This window comes from Lutra lutra, chromosome 9, assembly GCF_902655055.1.
Source record: "Lutra lutra chromosome 9, mLutLut1.2, whole genome shotgun sequence".
NCBI lineage: Eukaryota > Metazoa > Chordata > Mammalia > Carnivora > Mustelidae > Lutra > Lutra lutra.
In genome coordinates this window covers 101089867-101116984 of record NC_062286.1, presented here as the reverse complement: position 1 = coordinate 101116984, position 27118 = coordinate 101089867, and the positions used below count along the sequence as shown (strand labels likewise).

At 45.6% G+C, this 27118-nt stretch overlaps 1 protein-coding gene across 1 annotated transcript in view; it reads left to right on the top strand.

Annotated features, from left to right (window-relative positions):
- BANF2 (BANF family member 2) overlaps positions 1–26880 on the top strand; it is a 33966-nt gene extending 7086 nt beyond the window's left edge. Inside the window, exons 2-3 of the mRNA XM_047746492.1 lie at positions 19019–19147; positions 26517–26880. Of these exons, the coding sequence (XP_047602448.1) occupies positions 19022–19147; positions 26517–26663 (273 nt within the window). The 5' untranslated portion in view covers positions 19019–19021 and the 3' untranslated portion in view covers positions 26664–26880. The remainder of the gene's footprint in view (positions 1–19018; positions 19148–26516) is intronic.
- The last annotated feature ends 238 nt before the right edge of the window (positions 26881–27118 follow it).

Here is a 27118-nt window from a genome sequence, read left to right as displayed (position 1 = left end):
TGTTATTAACCTCACTAAGCCTCAGTTTTCTTACCTGTTAAATGGGGCTAAAATGAGTTCCTGCTTCATAGTTTTGTTATGAGGAATGTGTGTGTGTGTGTGTGTGTGTGTGTGTGTGTGTGTGTGTGTGTGTTTCGAGGATTCAATGTGACTTATCTATCCATAGTAAGGACTTCTTATGTGATGGTAGTAATGGGGAGGTGGGCTCAGATCCAGGCTGCCAGCTAGTCGGGGGCAAAGCCAAGATCAAACACAGGTCAAACCTTAATGCCCTGGCTTGGCTCTTCTCTGCCCCTGCACTGTCACTCAGAGAAGCAGAACAGAGCCCAGGGCATGCAAAGGGCTTTTTCAGGTCTTCCTCTGTTTGAGAGGGCGGTGGCATCTGTGTCTTTTTGGTCACTTCCAGGTGACCCTATCCAAAGACCAGGTGGAGAAGCCAATGTTGTGAGCAGGGTGGGGTATGTGGATCTGACCCACGAGAGTAGAACCAGCACCAAGCATGACTCAGGTGGGCACCTGCCATCAGCAGTCAAGGCCCAGAAGGGAAGAGATTAGGTACCATACCCTAGCATTTTCAGCCAGGTCTACATGGACTGGAAACCATGTCTCCACCAATGGATGCTTTTTTTTTTTTAACCTTTAAATTGAGCTGTAATTGACATATACAATGCATTATATTCATTTCAGATGGGCAACATAATGATTTTAGTATTTGTATATATTGCAAAGCAATCACCACAATAAGTCTAGTTAGTATCCAATACCATACATAGTTATAATTTTTTTCTTTTGATAAGAACTTTTAAGATCTACTCTAAGCAACTGTCAAATATACAATACAGTTTTATTATGGTCACTAGGCTGTAATTTATATCCCCATGACTTCCTTATTTTATTTTTGTTAAAAGATTTTTATTTATTTATTTGACAGAGAGAGAGAGCATACACAAACAGGGGGAAAGGCAGAGGGAGAGGGAGAAGCAGGCTCCCCGCTGAACAGGGAGCCCAATGCAGGGCTCCATCCCAGGACCCTGGGATCATGATCTGAGTCAAAGGAAGTTGCTTAACCACTGAGCCACCCACCCAGGCATCCCTTCCTTATTTTATAATTGGAAGTTTGTGCCTTTTGACTCTCTTCTCCCATTTCACTCATTCCCATCCCCCACCTCTGGCAGCCACCAATCTGTTCTCTGTATCTATGAGCTCAGTTTGTTTTTTATTTGTTTGTATTTAGATTCCACCTGTAAGTGAAATCATATGGTGTTTGTCTTTCTCTGACTTATTTCATTTAGCATAATGCCCTCAAGTTTCATTCATGTTGTTGTAAATGGCATGATTTCCTTCCTTCTTTTTTTTTTTTTAAGATTTCCTTCCTATGGCTGAATAATATTCCATTTTATGTGTATACCACATTTTCTTTATCCTTTCATCCATCAGTAGACATTTAGGTTGTTTCTGTGTCTTGGCTCTTGTAAATAATGTTGCAGTGAACATGGGGGTGCAGATATCTTTCCAAATTAGTGGATTCATTTTCTTTAGATAAATACCCAGTAATGGAATTGCTGGGTCATCTGGTAGTTCTATTTTTAATTTTTTTGAGGCACCTCAATACTGTTTTCCAAAGTGGCCACACCAGTTTGCATTCCCACCAACAGGGCACAAGTGTTCCCTTTTTCCACATCCTGGCCAACATGTGTTATTTCCAGTCTTTTTGATACTAGCTTTTCTAACAGGTATGAGGTGATATCTTATTGTGGTTTTGATTTGCATTTTCCTGATGATTGAACATCAGCAGATGCCTTTGAGATGAAAATCCCAGTGTGGACTTTGGGGAAGATGCTGGGAGTAGTGAGTGTCTGGCCACCAAGTGGGAAGATGGGAAGTAGAGGTGGGAATGCTGATTGTCTGTTTGTACATGACCTTCATTGCGGAAGGTCAGAACATGTCCCCAGGAAACCACATCCAGGTTCAAAGATGAGAACCACTCACCCAAGTTGAGGGTTTTATATGAGTTGAAACTTGAAGTCAGAGGTTCCTTACCTGGGACCACCGCCCACAGACTTCTGAAATTTGATGTCGAATTGTATTGATGTGTGTGAGCTGGACATTTTTCTGGAAGGAAAGTCTACAGCAGGAGAGGCCAACTGGTGGTATGGCTTGTTTGGTTGGGTTCACATTGTATTACAGATATTTGAATTATCGTCCAATATTTAAACAATGGGAGGTTGCACATAATAATCTAAATTTTTAGATTCTTTTGAAATAGCCACCATCTGGCCACCAGATCTGGCCACCTGGGACCCACGTTCCTGAGAGACAACTACCTCCTTTTGGTGGGGTGTGGTACCACACTCAGCCACAATCCACACCTTTTGTGTCCTCCCTGTGCAATGCCAAATGTCAGTCCCTGTTTATCTTTGCCCTCGCACTATTTTTCCTCACTGATTTATTTTTTTCAGTAGCCTGGATCCTTTTGATTTATGTTTGTCACCCCTCATCTTTTAACTTTCAAGAAATGTTCAAAAGGGTGTCTGATTTCAAAGGGGTCATTGAGAGTGAGGTCCCTTTTTGCCTAAACTCTTCCTTGACAATCCAGGGTTCAGGCTGAGCCTTTGTCAGAGAGGAGCACTGCCCTACCCAGACCAGGGAACTCAGTCTCTTCCCCCTAAGGAAGGTGGTTATGCTCCATGTCCAGGAGTGTGTTTACAAATGGGCAGGCTTATCTTTTGATGGCTACAAAACACCAAGAGGTCTCTAGAAATGACTGAAATGCCTTTGTGTAATCTCTGCAAAAGTCCTGTTTACAATACAAATAGTTCATTATCTGCTCACATAAATAATGTAATAAGTGAAATCAATGGCAATCTTTGGGAAATCCTTTCTTCATGGCCATGAGAACCTGGCTTTGAATGGAAACAAACCAAATAGAGAAGAACACAACTCTCTGGTTGAGACCCTCCCTCCCCGCCCCCATGAAGCCAGAGCCAAGAAGGCTAGTGATTTTTTTGGGAAAGAGTCTTAAGTAGGTCTTTGCACTTGGGAAAATCGAGTAAGTCTTTAGGGCCAATTTCTGAACTAAAACATACAGAACTTAGACACACACCCTCACAAGAAAAGATAGGCAGAATAGGAGGGGTCCTTAGAAGGTACTAGAATGGCTCTGCTGAGGACCAGCAGACAAGGGCAGGTACCTAAAATGTGTGCAAAAGTAATAAGGGAAAGTTGAATCGGGGACTTAGCACTCTGCCAAAGAACAAGCAGAAGTCACATAGTGTGGTGACTTCGCATATCTCAGGATGGAATCAATGCTGTGCTTACAACACCGCCCATTTGCACAATTCCACCTAGACCACAAGATGTCCCCTTGCTGGCCAACGGACAGCTGCCCCAGTTTGCATTTGCACCCAAGTAAAGGAATTCAGTCAAGAGCTGGAAGGAGAGAAAATGACTACCCAGAAATGCAACCAAAGCCTCTCCTGATGACTCAGAATTTGGGAACGCAGATATCAGTCTGAGGCTCGCTGGGTTTGGATGTCCAGCAAGACCTTGAGTCAGTGAATCTGTAAAATGGGGATCATCACAGAACCCACCTCCTCGCATGCGGGCAGGTTAAATGAAGTCATGTGTGGGAAAGAACTTCATGTGGCGTCTTGGGGAGCCTGGCGAGGCACTAACTGCTCTAAACTGGCTTTCCTGGTCACCAACACCGAGAATCGAATTTCCATGCAAGTGATTAATTTGCGAGGGGTCTGGGTCTTACAGGTAGGAGGGCAAGGAGGCAGAATAGGACGGGACAGTGGCCACTAACTGTTCACTAGCAGGTTGTCCCCACGGGCCACTGGGACTCGAGCCCTCTAGGGACATCTGGGAACTGTCCTACCGGAGCCACGCCAGCACTATGCCTCTATCCACCCTCTGCCCCCCATTGGCTGCCAGGAGAGCCACAGGTGCTGGCTGAGGGAACCGTGAGCCCCAGAGGATGTGGGCAGGCAGGGACAGCACCTGCTAACCTTGCTGTGGTTGCTCTTCTGATTTCCATCCTGGAGAGGGAAGAGCCTGGGCTTTGGAGCCACCTGGGCCTGAGCTTATGCCCTAACATTGCCTTTTACTAGATATGTGATCCTCGTTGCCCCCTCGGGGCCTCAGTTTCCCCATATCTCAAAATAGGAACAATTTTGGGTGCTGCCAAAGGAATATGGAGGATTACGTGGGACCACAGACAGACCGAGACCAGCAACGTCATAGGTGCTCAACAAACGTGAGCCCCCTTTGGTTCCATTTCTCCCAGTTGCCTGCAACCCCGGCGTGAGCTCTGCTGGCATCAGATGTCGTTTCTAGACGAGCAGGGGCACCCTGACATCTGAACTTGTGTTTGCCTCAGAGGGGACTTCTGAGTGGCATGTTGTCCTACAGCAGCTCTCTCCCTAGCCATGGATTCTCATGCTGTGTCCCCTGGAGCTACGAGCCTTGCGAGTTTGTGGCTTTCATCAGATCCAGAGAGGGAGGCAGAAGTGGAATAAGATCCAGGAGGGAAACCCCAACAGGAAGAATTTCTGACTCGAGTGGCTCACCTGGGAGCCCAGGGTTTGGGAGTGTGGGACCGATGCAGGGGCTTCTGCTGAGTCAGAGGTGGAGGAGACAGCTGCCAGAAAAAAATGCAGGATGCCCAGTTCAATCTGAATTTCAGGTAATCAATGAATAACTTCTTTGGTATGTCTGATGAAATATTTGGATCATACTTAGGCTAATAATATATCGATTATCTGAAATTCAAACTTAACTGGGAAATTTGTACTTTGTATTTTTTTTTAAGGATTTTATTTATTTATTTGACAGAGAGAGACACCCGGAGAGGGAACACAAGCAGGGGGAGTGGGAGAGGAAGAAGCGGGCTTCCCACTGAGCAGGGAGCCTGATGTGGGTCTTGATCCCAGGACTCTGGAATCAATGACCAGAAAGAACCAAAGGCAGACATTTAATGACTGAGCCCCCCCAGGCACCCCAAGTATTTTGTATTTTTATCTCCTAAATCTGGCCACCCTATTCTGGGGGAGCAAACCCTAGCGACAGGGAAACAGGAGAGCAGGGACTGAGTAAGGCTGTGGTGCCGGCTGGAACCAGCTTCTGCCTGACCCCATGAACATTCTGGAACACGACTGGTGTCAGGGAGTTGGTCCCACCTTGAGACAAAGGGGTGGGGCTTCAGGGTTTCCTACTTTGAGGCTGGAGGTCTCTGGCCTCCCTCAGGCAGGCTTCCATTGCTTCCACTACTGAGATACCGTTCTGGGGGGAGCCTCCCCCGTCACCATCAGCAGCCGCACAAGCAGCTGGGGGTGTAGGGATCTACTCATCTGTTTTCTCAGTTGCAAATTTTAAAGAGTCTCTGTTGTAAAGTGTGTCTCCTTAGGGACCTTTCTGCCCCTTACTGCTTTCCCAAGGATCTTTGTGGCAGTAGAGGTGGGGAGGGGAGAGGTGTAGGTGGGTCCTTCTGGCAGTGAGTCCTTCTGACATTGAGGGCATGGAATCTGCAGGACAATAGCTGGATCCTGTGGCATGAAGCTGCTCTGGTCCACACAGGTGATTAGCCTTACTTTTAGGGACATCTTGGCAGCCTCTTCTGGAGTCTGTGGCTTGGGCCTTTGCCCTGGTTGGAAGGTCCCCACTCATGGGGTCTCTTCATTCTGACTTGTGGGCTTCAGCTCACCCATCAGCCCTCCCAGCGTCTTCTGGCCCATGCTCAGGCTCTTCCTTCTAGCTAGTGGGTCTCAGGCAGCATTTTCCTAAGCCAGCCAGTATTCTGGACATTACCCTCTGGAATCTAGCATGTCTGCTCATTTGGGGATTTTTTTGTCCCAGAGGGGGAAGATCAAGTGCTCTGTCTCTGTGACCTACTTCACAGACATTTTCTTCTCTTTTGTGGATAATGGAGCAAGTTGCTTCCTCCTTCCTCTTCTAGAATCTGTGGGGCAGATGAAATAGACTCTCCCTTTATTTTTCCTTTCTCTGAGGAAAATCCTCCTCTTTCCCAAGACGATATTACTTTCCCCCTCTCGATAGGGCTATAACAGCAAAGACAGGCAGAATCAAACAGCTCTACCCATGAGGGAATGTGAATCGAGAAGTTTAAAAAATATACATGATAGTGTACCCATATTCATAGAAGAATTACCCACTATAGCCAAAAGGCGGAAGCAACCCAAATGTCCATCAATGAATGAATGATGATAAAATTTGGTATATACCCACAGTAGAATATTTTTCAGCCATAAAAGGAAAATTCCGACACATGATACAAAGTGGATGAACCTTGAGGACACTATGTTAAGTGAGCTAAGCCAGTCACAAACAGACAAATGCTGTCTGAGTCCACTAATTCGAGCTACCTAGAGTCATCAAATGCATAGAGACAGAAAGTAGAATGGTGGTTGCCAGGGGCTGGGATTGGGGAATGGGAGGTTAGTGTTTAATAGGTATGGAAAAGTTCTGAAGATTGTTTGCACAACCGCACGAATATACCTAACATTATGAAATATACACTTTAGAAGTAATTGAGATGGTTAATTGAGAGTGATGAGTATTTTATCACAATGAAAAATAAAAATGAGTGAAAAAAAATCTGTTAGAAATGCAGATGTCTTGTCCAGGGAGGGGAACTAAAACCCTCATCCATTCCTTAGATTATTTATTTCATTAGCTCAGGGCCTGGTCCTTTGCAGAGAATGGGGTCCCAGAGGAAAGGGAATGTTTTCATGAAGAAAAGATGCACACCTCAAGAGTCCCAGTTAGAACCACTATGAAGACGGAGGATATCCAGCACAGATGGGAGAAAGGGGACAATTCTATTCAGGGAGAGAGGGTTAGGGACAGCGACAGAGGCTTAGTGATGTGGACAAGAAAGGTAGAGTGTGAGCAAGCTGGGGAGATAAGTGTCTTCTACAGGATGTTGTTGTGGGATGTGTTGGCTGCAGGCGCAGTACTTAGAACGTGCTGGGGCTAGAACTTTTGGAAAATTCTGATTTTTTTTTTTTGAATTTCAGAAAAGCAATATGGTGCCTATTGTGCATATTATAGAACATTCCTGGTGGAGTCTGGCTTGGTACACTGTAAACAAGCTCATTAATATTCCTGTGGTGAAATGTATAAATATTCACACTAAGTGGGATAATAAAGACTATAAATAGCTTTGTATTGGTCTAGGCCAGGTTTTGCTGCCAAATAAGTTAAAAAAAAATCTTCTGGTTTTCAGAGATTTGGGGATCTGAAAAGGGCAGGATAGGGACTCTGACCCTGTATGAATTTCGTATCATCTAAAGGTTGTAAATTAACAAAGACACATGATGTTGGGAGGAACTAGAACAACAAGGTCCAGCTAATTCAACATTCTGATTTTATACCCATGGAATGGAAGTGACTTGCCCAACATCATACTGCTGCTGGTCATAGGCAGAGCAGACTCAGGTCCCCTACCCCCAATCTGGCACACCCCGGAGGGCTCTAGTAGACCCACCCTGACCTTTGGAGTCTGGAATCCATGAAGACAATCCTTCCTCTCCTTTATGGTTCCCCAAAGATGTGACCTCTTGCCTATGGGAATGTCCCCCGCATCACTGAGATTTTCTCTGACAGGAACCTACAGAAGACTTTGTCTTCTAGGTTCACTGACTTCACTCAAGGGCTTGTAAGAGACAATGTTCAGTAAGGTTCTGAGAAATCATTGTATTTATTTGGGTATTCATCACATGCATCAGGAGAAAGATTTCCAATTAAAGGATCATGTGTAAGACAGCCACCAAGGAGGAGAGGAATCTTGTTTGTTATTGTAGAATTGGAGTTCAGGGCAAGGAAGGGAAATATTCCTTTTATTTGTGAATCATCAACATTAGTGGTCATTGAAAAATGGTTTTTTCCATCCCTGACACCTGCCCATGGGATTAATCCTGCCACAGGCTTCTGGGTGGAATGAAGATGCTTTTGTGCTTTGCATTGTGCTTGGTGCATAGAAGGCATACCACAAACATTTGATGAATGAGTGAGTGAATGAGTGAACAAATATGGAGGGGGATTAGTTAGGAGTCTTTGTTACAGATTGCACAATCCCAAGCTGAATTAAACAAAAGTGGGAAATATTGCCTGATACAATTGAAAAGTTCAGGGGTAAGGACCTTCAGGCACGGCTAGATCGAGGCCTGCAAGTGAGTCCTGGGAATGTCTCTTTCCTTCTCACAGATCTGCTTTCCTACCTATTGCTTCCTTCCCAGGCAGGTTCTCAGGGACAGGTGATGACAGAGATGGTGACCAACAGTTCTGCACTCACATCCTGCCAGCTGAACTTGGCCTGGGCTAGGGAACACACCACACCCATATCTGAACCAATCCCTATGGCCAAAATGATATGCTAGTTTCATTGGCCAGGCCTGGAGCAGGGTGGGGTGGGGAGGGGAGGTAGGAAGATAGAGATTAAGGTTTGGGGAAGAGTGAGTCCTTAAAGGGAAGAAGAGGTGCTGGTCCCAGAAGTAGAGAGCCAGTGCTGAGCAGGGGTATACAATAGGCGACTCTTACGAGAGTGGATGCCAAAGGGTCTTTCTGTGGTATGCGAAGCACAGACAGGCTCATGTTTTAGAAGACAGAGCTCACTCATCATTAGGGAAATACAAATCAAAACCACATGAGATACCACCTCACACCTGTAAGAATGGCTAAAATTAACAACACAGAAAACAACAGATACTGGCAAGAATGTGGAGAAAGGGGAACACTTACACTCTTGGTGGGAATGCAAACTGGTGAAGCCACTCTGGAGAACAATTTGGAGGTTCCTCAAAAAGTTAAAAATAGAGCTATCCTAAGACCCGGCAATTGCAGTTCTAGGTATTTACCCAAAGGATACAAAAATAGTGATTCAGAGGGATACATGGACCCTGATGTCTCACTGTCTTCTGGACACTGAAAGCCAAACTATGGAAAGAGCCCAAATGCCAATTGACTGATGAATGGATAAAGAAAGTGTGGTGTGTATGTGTGTGTGTGTGTACACACACACACACACACACACACACACACACACACACACGTGGAATATTACTCAGCCATAAAAAAGAATAAAATCTTGCCATTTGCAGCAATGTGGATGGAGATAGAGAGAATAATGCTAACCAAAATAAGTCAGTCAGAGAAAAACAAATACCATATGATCATGTGGAATGTAAGGAACAAAACAAATGAACTAAAGAAAGAAAGAAACCAAGTAACAAACCAAGCAATGCTAAGTGAAGATCTAGAGAGTATAATGCTAAATAAGTTAGTCAGAGAAAGACAAACATCATATGGCTTCACTCAAATATGGAATTTAAGAAATAAAACAGATGAACAAAGAGGGGAGAAAGAGAGGCAAACTGTAAAACAGACTCATACCTACAGAGAACAAACCGAGGGTTGCTGGCAAGGAGGTGGGCAGGGGGATAAGCTAGACAGATGATGGGCATTAAGGAGGGCACTTGTTATTATGAGCACTCAGTGTTGTATGTAAATGATAGATCACTAAATCCTACACCTGAAACTAGTATTACACTCTATGTTAACTAACTGGAATTTAAATTAAAAACTTGAAAAAAAAACTTGAAATAAAATAAAATAAAAATTTGAAATAGAAGAATAAGAAGAAAAAGAAGAAGCAGAAGAAGAAAGAAGAGGAAGAAGAAGAAGAGGAAGGGGAAGGGGAAGAGGAATGGGAAAAAGGAGAAGGAGAAGAAGAAGATAGTGCTTAGAAGCAACAGGAATCAACATGACCATATAACCATAGAGATTTGGATAACAGTAGGCTTGGGAAATCATGATGCAATACAACCCCCAATGAACTGGCTCACTTGCAATGGTGCTTACTCTCTTCCAGACAGGGCACTGCGCATTTGACATTCAGTTAACTCATCTGATCTGTACAATAACCCTGTGGATGGGTGACATTCATTATGTCCACCATATGGACGAGGAAACTGAGTGTTTGCTTCAGAAATCCTCTCAAGTCTCCCAGCTAGTAAGTGAAGGACAGATATTTGCGTCCACTTATCTCTGACTCCCTAGCTTGGGCATTTCTTCTGCCCATCTGCATTGCCCTCAGATCTGCTCTTCTCTATGTTGCTTCCTTCTCAGGCAGACTCTCGGTATGTGCTGGCAAAGATGGCCACCAGCAGGTGTAGAGCACGCCAGCTGAGCAATCCTCACAGAGAAAGCCATTCATAGGTGTGCCAGGATGTGGCCTGAGAAGGTGGAGTGTGGGCACAGGCCAGCCACAGGATACTGTGGTGAGCATGATAGGCCCTGGAAAGTAATTCCTGAGTTCTGTACAAAGCGGAGCCCGATACCTTGAGGCCATGAACTTCTGTCCAAAAAGGGAGGCAACCTTACAGTGTCTCCTCAGACCTTTAATAGTTTACAGGGGAGAGAGCTCCTCAGAGTTGGACTTCAGTGTCATAGGAACATCATTACCTTTCTTTTTATTCTTTATCTAGGAGTAACTGAGAGGGAGAGTTCATTTGAAGGGAGAAGAGATAGTTCTGAGGAGTGGGGCAGGGGTGTACAGAGCCAGGAGTGGTATTTGACAGACAACATTCCCTTGGATCCCGAGGGGTAAGAAAATGCATACTGTCCTCCTCCCCTCCTGGTCCAACTCCGTTGTCCTGCCATCTGCACATTGGAAGCAAGGGTCTCTCTAAGGATAATCCTGAGATTATGCTCACCCTTATTCTCTTGCCTTTACTTGTTGCTACAGGGCTGTAGGTTCTGAGACCGTTGGGATGGACCCTGAATTTTTCCATAAATCTGCTTAATTTAGGAACTATTTTCATTCTCCATATCTTTGAGGCTTTGAGCACATAATAAAGCAGCATAATTTAAATAGTGTGTGAGTACTCTGAGCACATAAATTCAAGTTTTAAAGTAAAAGTAGAAAGAAAATGAGGGCATCGAGCAGAAGAAGCAAATATGATAAATAGGAAGGGAGAGAGGTTTTTCTATGCTAATTTCTAAATGTGGACGATAGGTTTAGCTCAAAGCTTTCCAGTAGATCGAGTAAAAAGAGAAATATGTTTACAAATTCTTTTTCTCATAAAGATAGAAATACACCAATTTTGAAAGGTATACTTTTTTCTTCACATTAAAAAAAGAATTGCCATGGGGGTCATTTTCTAGAACAAAATGTGGGTAGTAGTCCTCTCAACAATGTAACCACACATGCAGGTTTCTGTTCTGTGCCCTTTTAATAAAAGGGGAGAGCAAAACATGAAGCTGAAGCAGCATCAACATCTCAGTTCCTTGGGGTTGGCAGTACCACATATGTCCAAATATAAAGCAAACAAGAAAATAAGAGAAAACTCTCATTTGCTCAATTAGAAGACCCCTCCAAAAATGCTTTTTTTTTTACCATGTGAATGTATAAACTCAGGGCTGGAGATAAAATAGTTTGCTTATAACTTCATTTCATAATTTCATGATACACATTTAAAATCACGTCTTAGGCAAAGTAACATATTTAGAAATATTACACTTTTCTATGTAGATTTCAAGGAAACGATAATAGTCTAGCTAGGTTCATGTATGATCCACATCAGTGTCTCCATAATTGGGGTCAGCCCTTGAGTCATCTTACTTGGACTCCAAGAATAATGACTTTACTTTCAGCTAACGGTTGTTGAGAGATGTCACTTTTGGAATTCGCGTACAGTGCCCCCACTGGAAATCTGATCCTGAGCCTCAAATATCCATTCACAAGGCATTAGAACAGTGGCCCCCACCCCACTGCATTTATCTGATAGGGTGTGTTTGGGATTGCCTCTTCACAGAGACTTATTCTATAGATTTTTAAATGATCTTTAAAGGATGTCAAACATTTGCAACTGGAAGGTCATTCCTTTGGGAATCATGATGAAATTCCATTGACCCTCTATTCCTTATTTAAACAGGTGAGTGACTTCTCTTAGCCTCTAAAATCAGACTCGGATGAAGACATTTCCGGCCAATGCATCCTCCCCAAACAGTACTTTGTGGTTCAAAACAATGTAATTAAGAGAACACCCTGGAACACAAGACTCTTTTATGGGGCAGGACTATCTCAAGGCATTTGTGATAATTTCACCATGTGATGGCTGAGTGCTTGATCTGACCATAACATAGCCCACCCTGGAAATGTCCTATGTCTTAGAAAGAGTGCTCCCCTGGGAAACAGAGTCAACCCTGTTTTGCTAGGTGCAGAATCTTGAGCAGGTCACAAATTCTGGGGCCTTGGTTTTCTTATGGGTGAAATGAAAGGTATAGGCTGGATCAGACAGGGGTTTGAAGCGGAGTCACAAGGGGACCATGGGGATGGCTCTGTATATACCCCAGGGAAAGGCTCTGGTGCCCTCCCCTCATTGGCAAGTCAACAGAGTCATTCTGCTTTGATCTATTTTATATAAAGGGATTCTAGGTAAAATTTTCTTTGAAGTAAAGATCCCTTTTTTTAAAATTTAAAAAAAAAAAGGAGTAAGCCATTATGGAGGCCTGTCCACTCTGAAGTTGTCTGACTTCAAAGCCATCAGGGGGTCATAGTTAAGTCTTCCTATTGATGGCTAATGAGGCTATGATGTGCCTGGGGAAGGGGGGGACAGACACTGCCTGCTAGTTGGTGAGCATAAGCCATCTGGCAACATGGACATTAGACAACCCACTATAATGTCCCACTTAGTCAGAATCCCATCATCCTAGAAAACCTGCTCATAATTTTATGAGAAGCAAATAACAAGGAAACAGTCAGTCTCCAATTTGGCAGCATATTGGAATTACCTGGGGAGTTTTTGAAAATTCTGATGTCTGGGCCACACCCCGTGCTAATTAAGTCAAATGCTAGAGGAGGGACCCAAGTTTTGGTTATTTGTGTCTCCCAGTGTGGTAAAGTTTAAGAATATACAGTGAAGGTCACTGTGGAAACTGTACGGTGGTTCCTCCAAAGATTAAACATGGGATTACCATATAATCCAGGGATTCCACTCAATCCAAAAGAATTGAAAGCAGGATCTTGAGATATTTGCACACCCATGTTTATAATAGCCTTACTCACAATAACCAAAAAGTAGAAGCAAGCCAAGTGTCCACTAATGGATGAATGAATGAAGGAGATGTGACATATACATGCAGTGGAATATTATTCATTCTTAAAAAGGAAGAGGATTCTGACCCATGATACAACATGGTTGAAGGTTGAAGACATTAGGCCAAGTGAAGGAAGCCAGTCACAAAAAGACAAACACTTACAATTCTACTTAAATGAGGAATCTGCAGTAGTCAAATTCATAGAGACAGAAAATAGAGCAGTGGTTGCCAGGGGCTAGCGGGAGAGGAGAGTGGAGAGTTGCTATTTAATGACTTCAGAGTTTCAGTTTTGCAAGATGAAAAGAGTTCTGCAGGTTAGTTGCACAACAATGTGAATATACTTAACACTACCTAATTGGACACTTAAGAATGGTTAAGACAGTAAATTTTAGGATGTGTATATTTTGCCTCCATTTTAATTTTATAAACTATAAAAAGAAAAAGTGGCATCATGTAATGCCTTGCTACTCCAAGTGTGATCTCTGGGCCCCAGCGGGGGCATCTTCTTAGGAGCTGGTTAGGAATGCAGCAGCTTGGGCCCATCCAGTTCATCTACATCAGAACCCACATTTTTAAACAAGACCCTCCCCCCACCCAGGTGGTCCGTGTGCACATTAAACTTTGAAAAGTGCTTGTGATGGAATGAACATTTGACCAGGATGAAAGACATGGCGGACTTGGTCATTAGCTACCCAGCATCCACCTCGTCTCCTGACTTCCTCCAGAACCCGGCGTTCTCTGAGCGGCCATATGTCCAGTGGGCTGACCTCATGCGCATCCCCACACAGACCAGTCCCCTGGCCAGTGACTGGTTTCTGCGTGGGCGTGTGGGCTGGTTTTGGCCAATGCAACAAAGGCAAGTTCTACTGGAGAGGTTCTAGGGACACCCGAGAAGAAATAGCCTGTCCTCCCTTTGGAAGTTTTCAGGTCTGGATGGGACCCGAGCAAATTCTGTTTACATCTTGGGACCTTGGATGCAGCAAGCCTGGTCCTTGACATGCTGACAGACACACACAGACGCTGACTGACAAGACCCTGGGGTCTACCTCACCAGTGGATTTCTGATTATGTGAGATTAGAAAAGTATTTTTTTTTTTAAACCATCTGAGTCAGGTTTTCTTTTCTTTTTAGCTGAGGGGTTTCTCAACCTTGAACATATCGACATTTGGGGCAGGGTAATTCTTTGTTGTAGGAGGGCTGTTGTGTGCATTATAGGATGTTAGGCAACAGTCCTGACCTCTATCCCTTCAATGCCAATAGCACTCCCCCCTCCCTCAGTTTTGACAACCTTAAGTGTCTCCAGACAGATTGCCAAATGTTTGGAGTTTGGAGGGGGGAGGTACAATTTGCCCCCAGCTGAGAACCACTGCCACAGAAAAAGGCATCCTAATGAATGTGAAGGCCTCTATTCAGGGTATCCTCAGGAGGGTAAAAATTGCTGCTATCTATGCTCCAGAGTGTTCCAAGGATCAGAGCGAGATCAGGTGTGCGAGAAAAGCAAATACACACAAGGTGTTGCTAATCGTTACCTGTCTTTGATGCTGCTGCAGCATTGATAGCAATGTTGGAGTTTCCATTTATTCTTTTAATGGGCAGAAATGTTTAACTTAACAGATGGCCAATGCGGATAGCAAATGGAATTTTCCCCTGGCAAAGCCGGTGAACCCAGGACTCTCTGGGGCTCTTCCTCCTGCTCAGAAGCGCTGATCTCCTCTAGCCTAGCCCTGAACTGGACCCCCAATCCTGACTCCTCGTCCCAGGAGGTGATGGGGGCTACAGAGCTCACCCATTAGCATATTTTCACAGATTAAGAGAGATCTTCATATTTAGCTGCTGGAGAGATGGATGCCCCTCTCCCATAACAGTATCTTCACAGCTCACACATCTGTGTATTTGAGACCTGCTGTACTGGGGTCCCTGGACAACCGATCATGCCTTACGCTCCCTTTCCTCAAACCGGCTGACACATCAAGGTCTCTTTCCTCAGATGTCCCCTGGCTCCTACCATCAGTACCTTCAGATTGATCACTTCTTGGAGAGTTTGTGTCTCTAAGTGTCACATAATGTCCCCGGGGGCAGGAAGGCTTATGAGGGGAGCCAGACTTTAGGTGTGGAGATTTGGGAGTGTGGGAGCAGTGAGGGGACCAGCACTGGAGGCCTTTGAAAGTAATGGATGGATCAGTCACATAAGTCTTGGGAGTGCTTGCTCTGTGCCAGGCTGGGGCAGGGCTGGGGAGTAAAAGGTGTTGTTACGATGAGGCTGTGGTCCTCATGACCTACTGGGGCATATGTGGAGGACGTTGGGTTGCTCTCCTGGCCTTGTCCTGTATCGTGGTTTGGGGTAACTACCCCCATACTAGGACAACTACCCCAACTTTGTGCTGCATTGCCACCCCTGCAGCCGACATGTTCTGTAGGTCACTGACTCACCTTCTGATCCAGAGCTAGAACACATATTGGGGCTTGGCATATGAAGATCTGTGCTGGAGATGGCATTCATTGACAGCTTCTAGGGAAAAATAGTTTTCCTTTGAGGGAGGGGGGTCGTGCCTTGCAAAAGTGATGCTGGGTCCAGCTACAGCCCGGTTATTACCACGAAGGAGTCAAGCTGAGGATTGAGCCTGTATAGAAAGGAAGAATGAGCCAAGAGAGTTGCAGGGAACTCAAGCTGGAGCCTTGATCAAGCATGTGAGCCACCTCTGGACTTCTTGGTGGTGGATGTTAGTAAGACCTCTTTATTGCGTAAGCCAGTTTGAACTGGACTTTTCTCTTCCTTGAATTACAAACTGTCCCACCTGACCCAGAGTTTGCTACCAAGAAGGGGATGCTACAATTAGCAAACCTCAAATATGGTTCGGCTGAGGAGAGGTATTCACATGGAGAGCAGCAAAATGTCCTTACTAGGAAGATGCTGATCCCGGGCTAGCAAAGTAGCTGCTTCTCTCCCATTTTACCCTGGGATACAGACCCTATGCATAGAGAGATAGGACATTTGGAGAGATTTGGTGGGAAATACTCAGGATGTTGGGTGCCTCCAGCAGTCTTGGTTAAGGTCCTAGGAGACTCAGGGCATCTGGGTGGCTCAGTGGGCTAAGCGTCATCCTTCAGCTCAGGTCATGATCCCAGAATCCTGGGATCGAGTTCCGCGTGAGGCTCCCTGCTCAGCAGGGAGCTTTCTGCTTTCTTCTCCCTCTCCCTCTGCCCCTCCACACCCCACTTATGCTCTCTCTCAAATAAAATAAATAAATAAATAAATAAAATATTTAAAAAAAAAAAAAGGCCCTGGGAGACTCAAATTTAGGAGGCGTGTAGCCCATTTGAAAGCAGGGAGGAATAAAAACACAGCTTGCTGAGAGAGGGCCTTTCTGCCTGTGGCCTGCGGTCCGAAGTGACTAGACTTTGATGAGCAAGCCCCGCTGGGTCAAAAAAGCTGCTGTCACTGGCTAAAGTTAGAACACAGGCAGTGATTCAGGTGGCTCAGCAAAAGATCAGGGCCCTGGAAAAACAGTGTCCCCAGGTCGCAGGTCTCTACGGAGCATCTTGTCTTAGGTACCTCACGCCTGGTGAAGGGGACAGCTCACTCACTGTGGATACGGCTGGGGGGGCAGGAAGACAATGTGGGGTACCTTCACATCAGAGGTGAAAGAAGATGCCACTAATCTGTGGAGCAGGGCAGTGGGCAAGGCACAGAGCCCTGTTGCTTAAGGATTCTGACCGGAGACCAAATCCAGCTTGAACTACCAGCTCACAGACTTGAATGGAAGATCCAGTAGATTCTTAAGAATGCTGACTTGCCAAAGAAAGGAACCAAGCAATGTCTGAAATTACCCATCCCACAGGGCAACCCTTGAACTTGTATCCACCAGAAAATGTGTCGTTAAAGCAATGACTCTCCTTGAAAGGCACATGCCCACTAAGATGTTGGCTAGGCAATGGACAGGGCAGCTACACACAAACACAGAACTGGGGACCAAAATCTTGGCTGACCGAGGGACTTGCTTTACTACCATGGTAAGGAATCCCCAATATTTTCTCAAGACTGCATTGCATGTACCATTGGCCAATGACACCCAAATGGGTTTCCCATGGACCTCTTCTCCAAATGGAGAATTCCCCTTCTGGAAATTCTTATTGCAGATGGACGGGGTCCCCCCCCCCCACCCTATTACTATATTGATAGTGGTGAAATTCAGAATTTAGTTCATAGTTTACCATCCTATGAGTTGCTATTTCCAGACATGATGGAGAGTATGATGCATCTTCCAGAAAATATGAAATCCCAGTAAGGGATGAGTCATAGGGCTTCACCCACTGGGGGAGGAGGTGAGTCTACATTAGCCGAGTGTGGGTATTTCTGATGATTATGTAGCAGAAGGAGGGTGTACAGATGTTGGATTACCAAAAGGGTAGACGATAGGAGGATGTTATGGTCACTGTTTAACACTCATCTCCCCTCCTCCAGATAATAATCCCGATTTTGTTCGGTAACTACGCTTGATCTCACAGCTTGTATGGTTTAAAGAAAGCTAACTCCCCTCCCAGATCCAGGACCAGAGTGTACTGCCAACACTAAACTCACACTGGTGACCCTATGCAGACCTTCAGGACTGGATGGGGCTCTGCTTGGAGTGCCTTGGAGACAACTTTCTCTCTCTTTCCTTCTTCTTCTAGGGTAGGGTGTTGGGGAATATAAGTCTCAAAGCAACCATTTTGCTACCATGAGGGGAACCAATTGTGACCGAAGCCAACACAAGGAGGAAAAGTTGAAAGAATCAGAGATAGTGGAGTTGTGGCCCAGATTGTACCATACCCATCCTTACCCTTGGGCTTTGGAGATATATAAGGTCTTCTTTGATGTTTGATCCAGTTGAAGCATTTTCTGTTATGTGTCACTAAACAACCATTACAGAGTGTGATAAACGCTAAAATAAAAATATGAAAAAGAGGGTGCCTGGGTCGCTCAGATGATTAAGCCTCTGTCTTCACTCAGGTCATGATCCTAGAGTCTTGGGATCGAGTTCCACGTCAGGATCCCTGCACAGTGGGGAGCCTGCTTCTCCCTCTGCCTCTCTCTCTATCTCTCATGAATAAATAAATAAAATCTTTTTAAAAAGTATGAAAAATAGTAAAGAGAGGTGGGTTAATTAGCGAAGAGGAGCAATTATTTCTGTTTTTTTTTCTTTAAGACAACTTTATTGAGATATCTTAGACTTAGAGAAATTGTTTATATTAAGGTGTACAATTTGATTGACATACAGACATACACCGAAAAGATCACCATGATCAAGCTCAACAACTTATCCATCAGTTCTACATAGGTATTCTTTTTCGTATGTGAATCTGGGGAGATGTAATTTAAAATCTGCCCTCTTAGAAATTTTGAAGTATGTGATACATTATTAACTATTATTATGGAGCTGTATATTAGATGCTCATGGAATGAATGAATACGTGGAATGTATTCATTCCATGAATACGTGGAATGTATTCATTCTGTGTAACTAAACCTTTGTACCTTTTGACCAACATATCGTCATTTCTCCAACCACAATTCTGCTCTCAAGAAGCAATGTTTCTTTAAGCATGGAGGATGGGAAGAGCAGCAGAGATACACCCATCTCAGTTCTTAGCATTAAATGCACCTCTTTGGTGGAATTAATTGGACTCATCCGGGGCCATCATTGTACATTTCTCAGCCCATCCAGGCAGGAATGGATGTGTTGAGGACTTTAGGGCAAGGCACTGCTGCTGACATTCCTAAGTCCCCAATACATATTGGGTGGTGGAAGGAAGCCTTCCATCTGTTGCCCCCATCCCTCCGCAGGGCAATCCCCCAGCGTCCCCTCTCACTGTGAGCAGCCAGCCACCTCTTAACCCTGTTCTCCCACTGTTGTTACAGAAGATGGATCACATGTCTCCCAGGCTGAGAGCCTTCCTCTCTGAACCCATTGGAGAAAAGGATGTTGCCTGGGTGGATGGGATCAGCCGTGAGCTTGCAATCAATTTGGTCACCAAAGGTTTCAACAAGGTAATTCATTTTTTTCTTATAGCCCCAACTTTGCTCTCCGACCTCCCTTCCCCTAGCCCTGCCAGATGGCGGCCACAGCTATGTGTCCCTACAAGGGGCCGTCACAGAGCAAAGCCGCCACTTGGCAGAGTGCCACTTGCTTCAACACTACCGACCCCTCATGCTTGGGCAGCCCTGAGGGCCAGTAGATGATGAGCAAATTGAATGGCTTTGGCTCAGAGCAGCTGGGCTGGGCTTGATTCCTTTGGTGTTCAAACACCCAGAGGTCAACAGAAGCGAGCCAGCCGCCCGAGTCTGGGGCTGAGCTGTCCGGATGGATGATTTGCATACACTTCCTACCTCCAGGAAGAGGCTCATGGGGTCTCACCTGCCCCACCAGGGCATCAGCTTGGCAAGGGCAGGTGGAGTAACCGCAGACTGGGGTCTACACCAGAGTAAGAGGATGTCAATTGTTCTAAGACGTCACTCACAGCCCAAGAATGGCCTCAGGGGTATCCAGTGGAATCCGAACATTCTTTTCTATGTAATTATTTGTTTTTTTTTAATGGTGCTCTTAAAGATGCTTGGAACTTTAGGAGAGAATGAAGAACCCAAGAGTTCCCGAAGAGAACCCAAGGCGAGTGAGCACACACACAGGCGATGGGAATTCACTCTTGGTCGAGAGATCTCGCCCAGCCCTCCTACTGCTCCTCTCCGGTTTCGTTCCTTTTTTTTTTTTTTAAGTTCCCTCCGGTTTCTAATGTCAGTCTATACTGCGGTGCGGGGAGATGGGGCAGAAATGCCCGACGAGGCTGGGAACTGCTGCCTGCACGGCTGATGATCAGGAAGGTGTGCACCTGCCCCGTGCCCAGCTGTTTCCAGGGGGCCTCTAGTTGTCTGGTTGAACCACTGCTTAATACCAGTTTCGAAACATTCTGAATATCACCCCAATCCACCGGCCCATTTAATATCTACTGGGTGGTTTTGCCAGAAAGCTGGAGCTCCGTGGCTGAGGTAGCTTGGATTCTTTCCTCTCATATAAAGGAGTTGGGACCCTTCCCAAGCAGGTAGTGAAGGAAGCAAGGCTGGTTAGGGAAGGCATTTTAAATTAACAATTCCTTTTTTGAAGGACATGAGTGTCTCTTTTTCTTTTCTATTGTGGTGTAATGCACCAACATTGATATGAAGGGTCCGGCTCAGTCTATTTTACACACACACACACGTATTTTTTAATGTATATGTATATATTTGTATATGTATAAGTATGTATATATTTATATATATATTATATATATATGTATATGAACTCATGGAGGCACCCCCAGATTCAGTGATTGGATACCTCCAGAATGCCCGATGATCCCCTTGTGTCTCTCCCCCACCAATGCCATCCCCCACTCTCAGAGGTACCCCATTGTTCTGGCTTCTCCTGCTTTGATTTAATGTTGGTTTTTGTTTTGTTTTTTTGGTTTTTTTTTGCTGTTGTTCAGCCAGACTCAGCTTCTTAGAAACATTTTTATTCACATGCAGTGAATTTCATGAATTTCACCTTTTTTAGTACACAGTTCTGCAAGGTTTGACAAATGGATGCGGTCATGAACCCACTACCACAATCGAGACACAGAGCAATCCCAATACTTCAGAATGTTCCTCTGTGCCCTCTGTGCCCTTCATAGTCTCCACCCTCAACCCCTGACAACCACTGATTTGTTTTCTATCCCTAGAGTTGTTTTCTAGAGTTGTTTTCTATCCCTAGAGTTTTGGATAAAGGAATGAATGAATAATGGGTAAATTTCAGGCATCCCAGAATTTACTACACAGAGTCGGAGCTGTAGAGAAGAGGAAACTGTTTGCCTGTGCGTGGCCAGGCCCCTCTCACATTCATGACCTGCTGGTGAGCAAGGTGACCAGCACACCACCTTCAGACCTTACTCATTCCTAGGGTCGCTAATTTCAAGCACTCACGTAGGGGATTTCACCTTTCTCCTTTGCTTTGAGCCCCTGACACACCTGCGAATGAGATGAGGGGTTCCTTATCTCCACTTCACAAAGGAGAAGACAACTCCTCAGAGTTAGTATCTTGATCAAAGCCCCATGTGAGGACAAGAATGGCGGTGGATTGTGTGTTCACAAACCACACAGGAAGACCTGGGTCCTGGTGGTTACCACGGCAGGGAGGGGGCTTACCCTGGGATTCAGTGGTTCAGCCTGGTTGAACCTGTGAAAGGATCCAGGAGACCCGATGTGGCTTCTACAAAGGTGAACAAGTGCTTGGGGTGAGGACTGGTCAGTGCATAGGGCCAGCAGGAAGAGCTTCCAGGACAGGCAGATCCTACAGGGAAAGGGTCTCAGATTTAGCATATAAAAATGCAGGTACTTTTATATTTTTTTAGACTTTTATTTTAGAGCAGTTTTAGCTTCACAGCAAAATGAAGCTGAAGATGCAGAGATTTCTCATGTACCCCCTTGTCTCCCATCGACATGAACATCCTTTTTCATGAGCCGCACCCCCACCAGACTAGTACATCTATCACCATCAAAGAACTTACATTGGCACATCGTAATCAGCCAGGGTCCATAGCTTATATTAGGGTTCACTCACAGAGTTTCTGTGGGTTTGGACAAATGTGTGATGACACATATCCCCCATTTTAGTAACATTTTAGTAAGCTGTTTCACTGGCCTAGAATCCCCTGAGCTCCTAGATTTTTATACTCTGCGCGCAGGAGACCTTAGGGAGGGACAGCTTTCTGGGTCTCCTGCTATCTATCCTCCGTCTTTGTGGGCCTCTGCTGAGGTCCAGTTGTCCCCTCCCCCAGCTTTGTTACAACTTTGAAAACTATTGTTTCTTCTGTGGATTCACCCAAGTCTCTTCCGGACCTTGACAGTCAAAAATGTGGCGGCATTCTCTTTGAGGGATTTAGTGCCTGCCCTGCTCCCAGGCAGTCAGCTTTGGCAGATCTAGATCTCTGAGAATCTAGATCTCTGCTGTCTGCTACGGTGGCCAGTGGCCATTGGTACCTGTGGAGCACCTGTCTGAATAGAGATGTATTATACATATAAAGTACACACTGTGATTTCAAAGATTTAAGATTTTAAAATACCCCCTACCAAGGCAAAGTTGTAATTTTTGTTGTTGTTGATTACATGTTGAAATGTTATTTTTAAAATGTGGGAGAAAATAAAGCATATTATCGAATTTCACCGGCTTCATTGCCCCCCCCCTTTTCCTGTGGCTCCTGGAAAATTAAAAATTATATATGTGGCTGGCTCATATTCAATTTCTACTGGAGAGTGTTGGTCTAGACTTAAGAGCAGAAGGGCCTCAAGAGACAACAGAATGACCTGGAAGGGAAAATACGTTGGTGCACAAGGCGTTCAAGAGGCTTTCCATGGCCTGGCTCTAGCTCTGTCTTATATTCCGCCCCCGCAAGCCACTCCACACCCAAGCCAAACAGTCCATGAATCACAAACACAGATGGGACCACCCGCCTGCAGGCCTCTCTTGAAATGGACATTCACCCCCTCCAGGACTCCATTCGCAATGAACCTTCTCCAGGAAGAAAGCCTTCCTTCCGCATGCCCACCCCAACCTAACAAGCTTGTGCTACTGAACACTGAGTATTCAATAGGACCCCTTGCTGGGACATCTGTCCTGTTGATTATTCTTTCCACACACGGCCTGAGAACCCACACTCATTATGCTAGAAAGACACCGCTTGCCTTTGGGGCTCTCCCATGTCTCCCATGAAGCCCAGGATGGTTCTATGATCTTTGTGCTCCTCTTTTCCCTGTGAAAACCCTGCCCAGGGACGAGTGAATTTCCAGGCACTCAGTAAATTCAGGGACTTTGAACAGTGCCCTATGGGGAGGGTGCATAACCGGGAGGAGAAGCCTGAAGTCATCCAATCCGGAGAATCTGGTTTGGTTCAATGTTCTTTGAAGACATTAGAAAGTTCTATCCTTAAGTCCGAATCTTCCTCCTGAAAAATAGTTGGAAGATCGGGGAGGGGTATGTGTTCTGGGGGCCCACCTGCTCCCTAAGGCTCTCCTAACAGCAGAATTTGTGCATGATGTTTGCTGTACGTCAGGCTCTGTCCTCAGAAAATCCTGTAAGGTATATATACTGTTTTACTAATGGGGAAACAGGCACAGAGTGGCCACGTGACTTGCTCAAAGTCGCTCCCGGTGAGAGCGGTGATATTTGCATCTGGGCAGACAATGTCTGGGGGTAGGGGGGTAGTCATGCAGAGACCCCCCGCCACAGCCTGATGTCTGGACCCTGCAGGGAGACAGTCATACAACTTTTGGGTTACCCCACCTAGGATTGCCAGATGAAATCCAGGGTCCTCCATCATTAAAGCTGAATTTTAGTTAGAAAATAATTTTTTAGCATAGGTAAAGCCCAGGGAGACATGGAGAAGAAAGAAGAAGAGGCAAGCCCTGCATCAGATCAAATATTTGTCCTAGAGACAAGGAGTTTTAAACCAGAAATGATTGAGAAGTACTGGATTTTCAAGATTATCCCTGGCTACCAGCAGTGGTGAAGGCTGAAGAGCCAGCATCCGGTTAGAAGAAAAGAGAGTCATCGATCCCACAACAAATTCTTGTGGACACCTAAGTGCACTGACTCTAGGCCCAGGAGAGCTGGCAGCTGCAGGCAGACGTGTCGGAGAAGCCAGAGAGTCAACAATGGTCAAGACCATGGATGTGTTTGCAAAGGTCATGTGATAGAAGGAAGGTACAACCCCTTGCGAAACCTGCAGGGTGTCAAATCCCTGTGTTGTACACTGGAAACAAATGAGTGTCATGTCAGCTTTATTCCAATAAAAAATCAGTGACCAAAAGAAAAGAAAAGAAAAGCCCAGGTGTCACGGCGAAGACAGAAAATTTTCACTGGCATGGACCAGGCCCAGCCACCTAGCCCTACAGGAAGATTCAAGGCCCCTTGGTCCCCTCTACTGAGGGGTTCAAGATGGCCTCAGCAGAGCATTAGGCCAAGGGGACCTCTGTCCAGGGTGGTGGGGGTAGCCATGTCTACTCAACATTTCCACGTCTCTGCATCACCCTCCCCGCAGCCAGATTTTTGTGAGCTTTGGTCCAAGAAGGGAGAGGTGGGAGATTTTCTCCTCCTTGGTTAGGGGCTTGCTGGAGCCAGAGGAGAAACAACAGGCTTTGGGCATGGGGACCATGATGATGGCCTCCCTTGGGAACAGGGTTGAAGCAGGCTAACTTTTCATCCCCACCACTGGGGGTGGCAGCGTGAGTGGACAAGGGACAGTCAGGTGGCAACTTAGTTCCAGAGGGCCTTCTTCCTGTAGCGTTCCTGGAAAATTTGCCTCTGGTCCTATATGTCATGTGTTCCCTGGCTTCCTGGCTGCTGAGGCTGATGGGGGTGGGGAGGCTCTGATCACCCAACCAGCTGATGCCAGCAGCAGGGCCTCCAAGGCTGGATGCAGATGGTCAGGATGGGCAAGCATGGGGCTCAGGAAGACAGATATCAACCTCTCGGATTCTCAGTGACCCCCATCTGGAGAATGAGACAGGGTTAAAACATGCCAGGGGTCTGGAGCCCATCAAAGGCATTCAAGGGCCACTTACTATCATCATGATTATTATTATTACTATTACTTATCATCATCACTGATGTTTTTTCTCCCTGTACAGAGCCCCTTGTTCCTTGATCCTGTTATTCACGTCTGCAACCCCCACCCCCACACCTACTGGGGCACCTGGTTCAATTAACATTCAATAAATGTTCATTTTTTTTTCCAATGTTGAGTTAAAAAACATCTCCATAAAATCACCACTGAAAACACAAGGATACTGATAATGTAAAATGAGATTGTTCTAAGCAACAATACGGCTTTTTCTAGAAAGACGATTCAAAGAGCACTTGAAAACGACCGTGACAACCTGGATGTTTTATTTTAAATCTTTTCAACAACTGGACCATGACTAAAAATAAGAAACACCAAGCTCCAACAGCTTGGGTACATTTTACTGCAATTCAGCTTTTAATTTCTTTTTTTAAAAGAAAAATATGTTCCCTTTGGTTAAGATTAAGTTTACTTTGTTTTATGTAACTGAAAGTAAACAGACAGCAGCAGGTTTTCCTGGAGAAGGCCCAGGACGGCAGGCGAGGACACTGGTTCTCATTCCCTCCAGGCTGGAGAGCCCCCAAACCAGCCACAAGAGACGGGCGTTTATGTGACCTTAAATCTCCAGGCTTCGCCGTTTAGTGAGCAGCTGCGTCAGTCTGTGGCCACGCGGTCTTGGGTGTCCCTTTCCCCATGTAGCCCTTGCTCCTTGTCAGTAATCATGTGATAAGATTATCAAGAGACCAGTGAAAAGCTAAAGAGTAGTAGTTAGAAAGCGAGAGAATCCTGAAGAGCTATCAGTCCTGGTATACTTAATATTACTTACGTTTTTTTCACACACTCAGACTCTTCAGAAGGGAAGGATGGGCGAGGTTTATCACATGTTATGTTCCATTCCCGTCCCACGGGCTGAGCATTCCAGGACACTCTCCTTAGTTTCTCACATTGAATCCACGTCATTCGGTTTGCAAGGTGGGGCAGGGCACTTTGTGTGGCTTTAAAGCGATGCAGAAACTGAAACCTCGCTGCGATGCACAGGACAGTCCCCACCCCCACCCCAACAGCACAAAATTATCCACAATGTCAACAGTGATGAGAGTTAGAAACTCTGCAAGATCAATCCGAGAAAGCGATGGGGCGGGGAGCATCTCTGAGTCCTCTTCTTGTTTGCGTGCATGTGTGTGCATATGTGTGTGTGTCAAAAAGAGATACTGAGGGCATCTGGCTGGCTCAGTTTGTGTAGCACACAACCCTTGATCTTGGGATTGTTAAGTCTGAGCTCCACATTGGATGGAGAGATTACTTAAAATCTTAAATAGAGAGAGATTGATTTAGAGAGAGAAAGAAATGCTACATCAGAGGTCAGAAGGGAGTATGCTAGGCTGTTGCTACTCAAAATGTTGTCCCTGGACCAGCACCAGCCAGGGACATGTTCGAAAAGCAGAATTCCAGGCCCCTCCAGACTTTGTGAGTCAGAACCTCCCTTTTAACAAGGTCCCAGATGATTTATGCGCTCATTAAAGTTGAGAAAGATAGGTTCTGGTTTACCCCAGGCTGGACACACCACCTCCCAACCCCAACCCGGGAGATCTGCATTTCACTTGGCTTCCCATCTCACCAAGGTCCAGTCCCAGAATCCCCATTGCCCAGGTGCTGTCCTTGGCCCTCAAACCTGATCTGTGCCCCTTCCTTCCATGCTCGCAAGAGTCCTGGTGTGGGAGAAGAGCACCTCTGAGCAGGTTTATTATAACCTTTCCCATTTTTCTCCCTGCCTCTCCCCGGCTCCGCAGGCCTACATCCTCTTGGGACAGTTCCTTCTGATGCATAAGAACGAAGCAGAGTTCCAGAAGTGGCTTATCTGTTGCTGCGGCGCGACCGAGTGTGAGGCCCAGGAGAGTTCTCACTGTCTGAAGGAGTGGTGCTCCTGCTTCCTCTAGACACACACCTCCTTGCTCTGACGCTTGGGTAAATGGCACACTCTGTACTGGCACCCAGGCTTGGGGTCATTATTTTTGTGTTTAACTGGAAGGCTACACGTTCATTATACAAAGTAGTTCACAAATATAAAAGAGGACAGGCAAAAGACAACGGGCCCCCAAATTTCCAACCCGGAAACAACTGTCACTCACCTCCCATGAATAGCATGCCAACCATCTCAGGCATAAATGTATATAAAACAAACTTCTATTTTAAAGTGGGGATTAAGTTTTAAGCCGGGGTATTGGTTCTATGTGTTGCTGCATAGCACGTGGACCCAAAGCATGGAGGCTTAAACCAAACAATTTTACCTCACAAAGCTTCTTAGGGCCAGGAACCTGAGAGTGGCTTAGCTGGGTGGCTCTGTCTCCAGGCCTCCCACGAGATTGCTGGGCAGCTGGGCAGCAGTCATCTG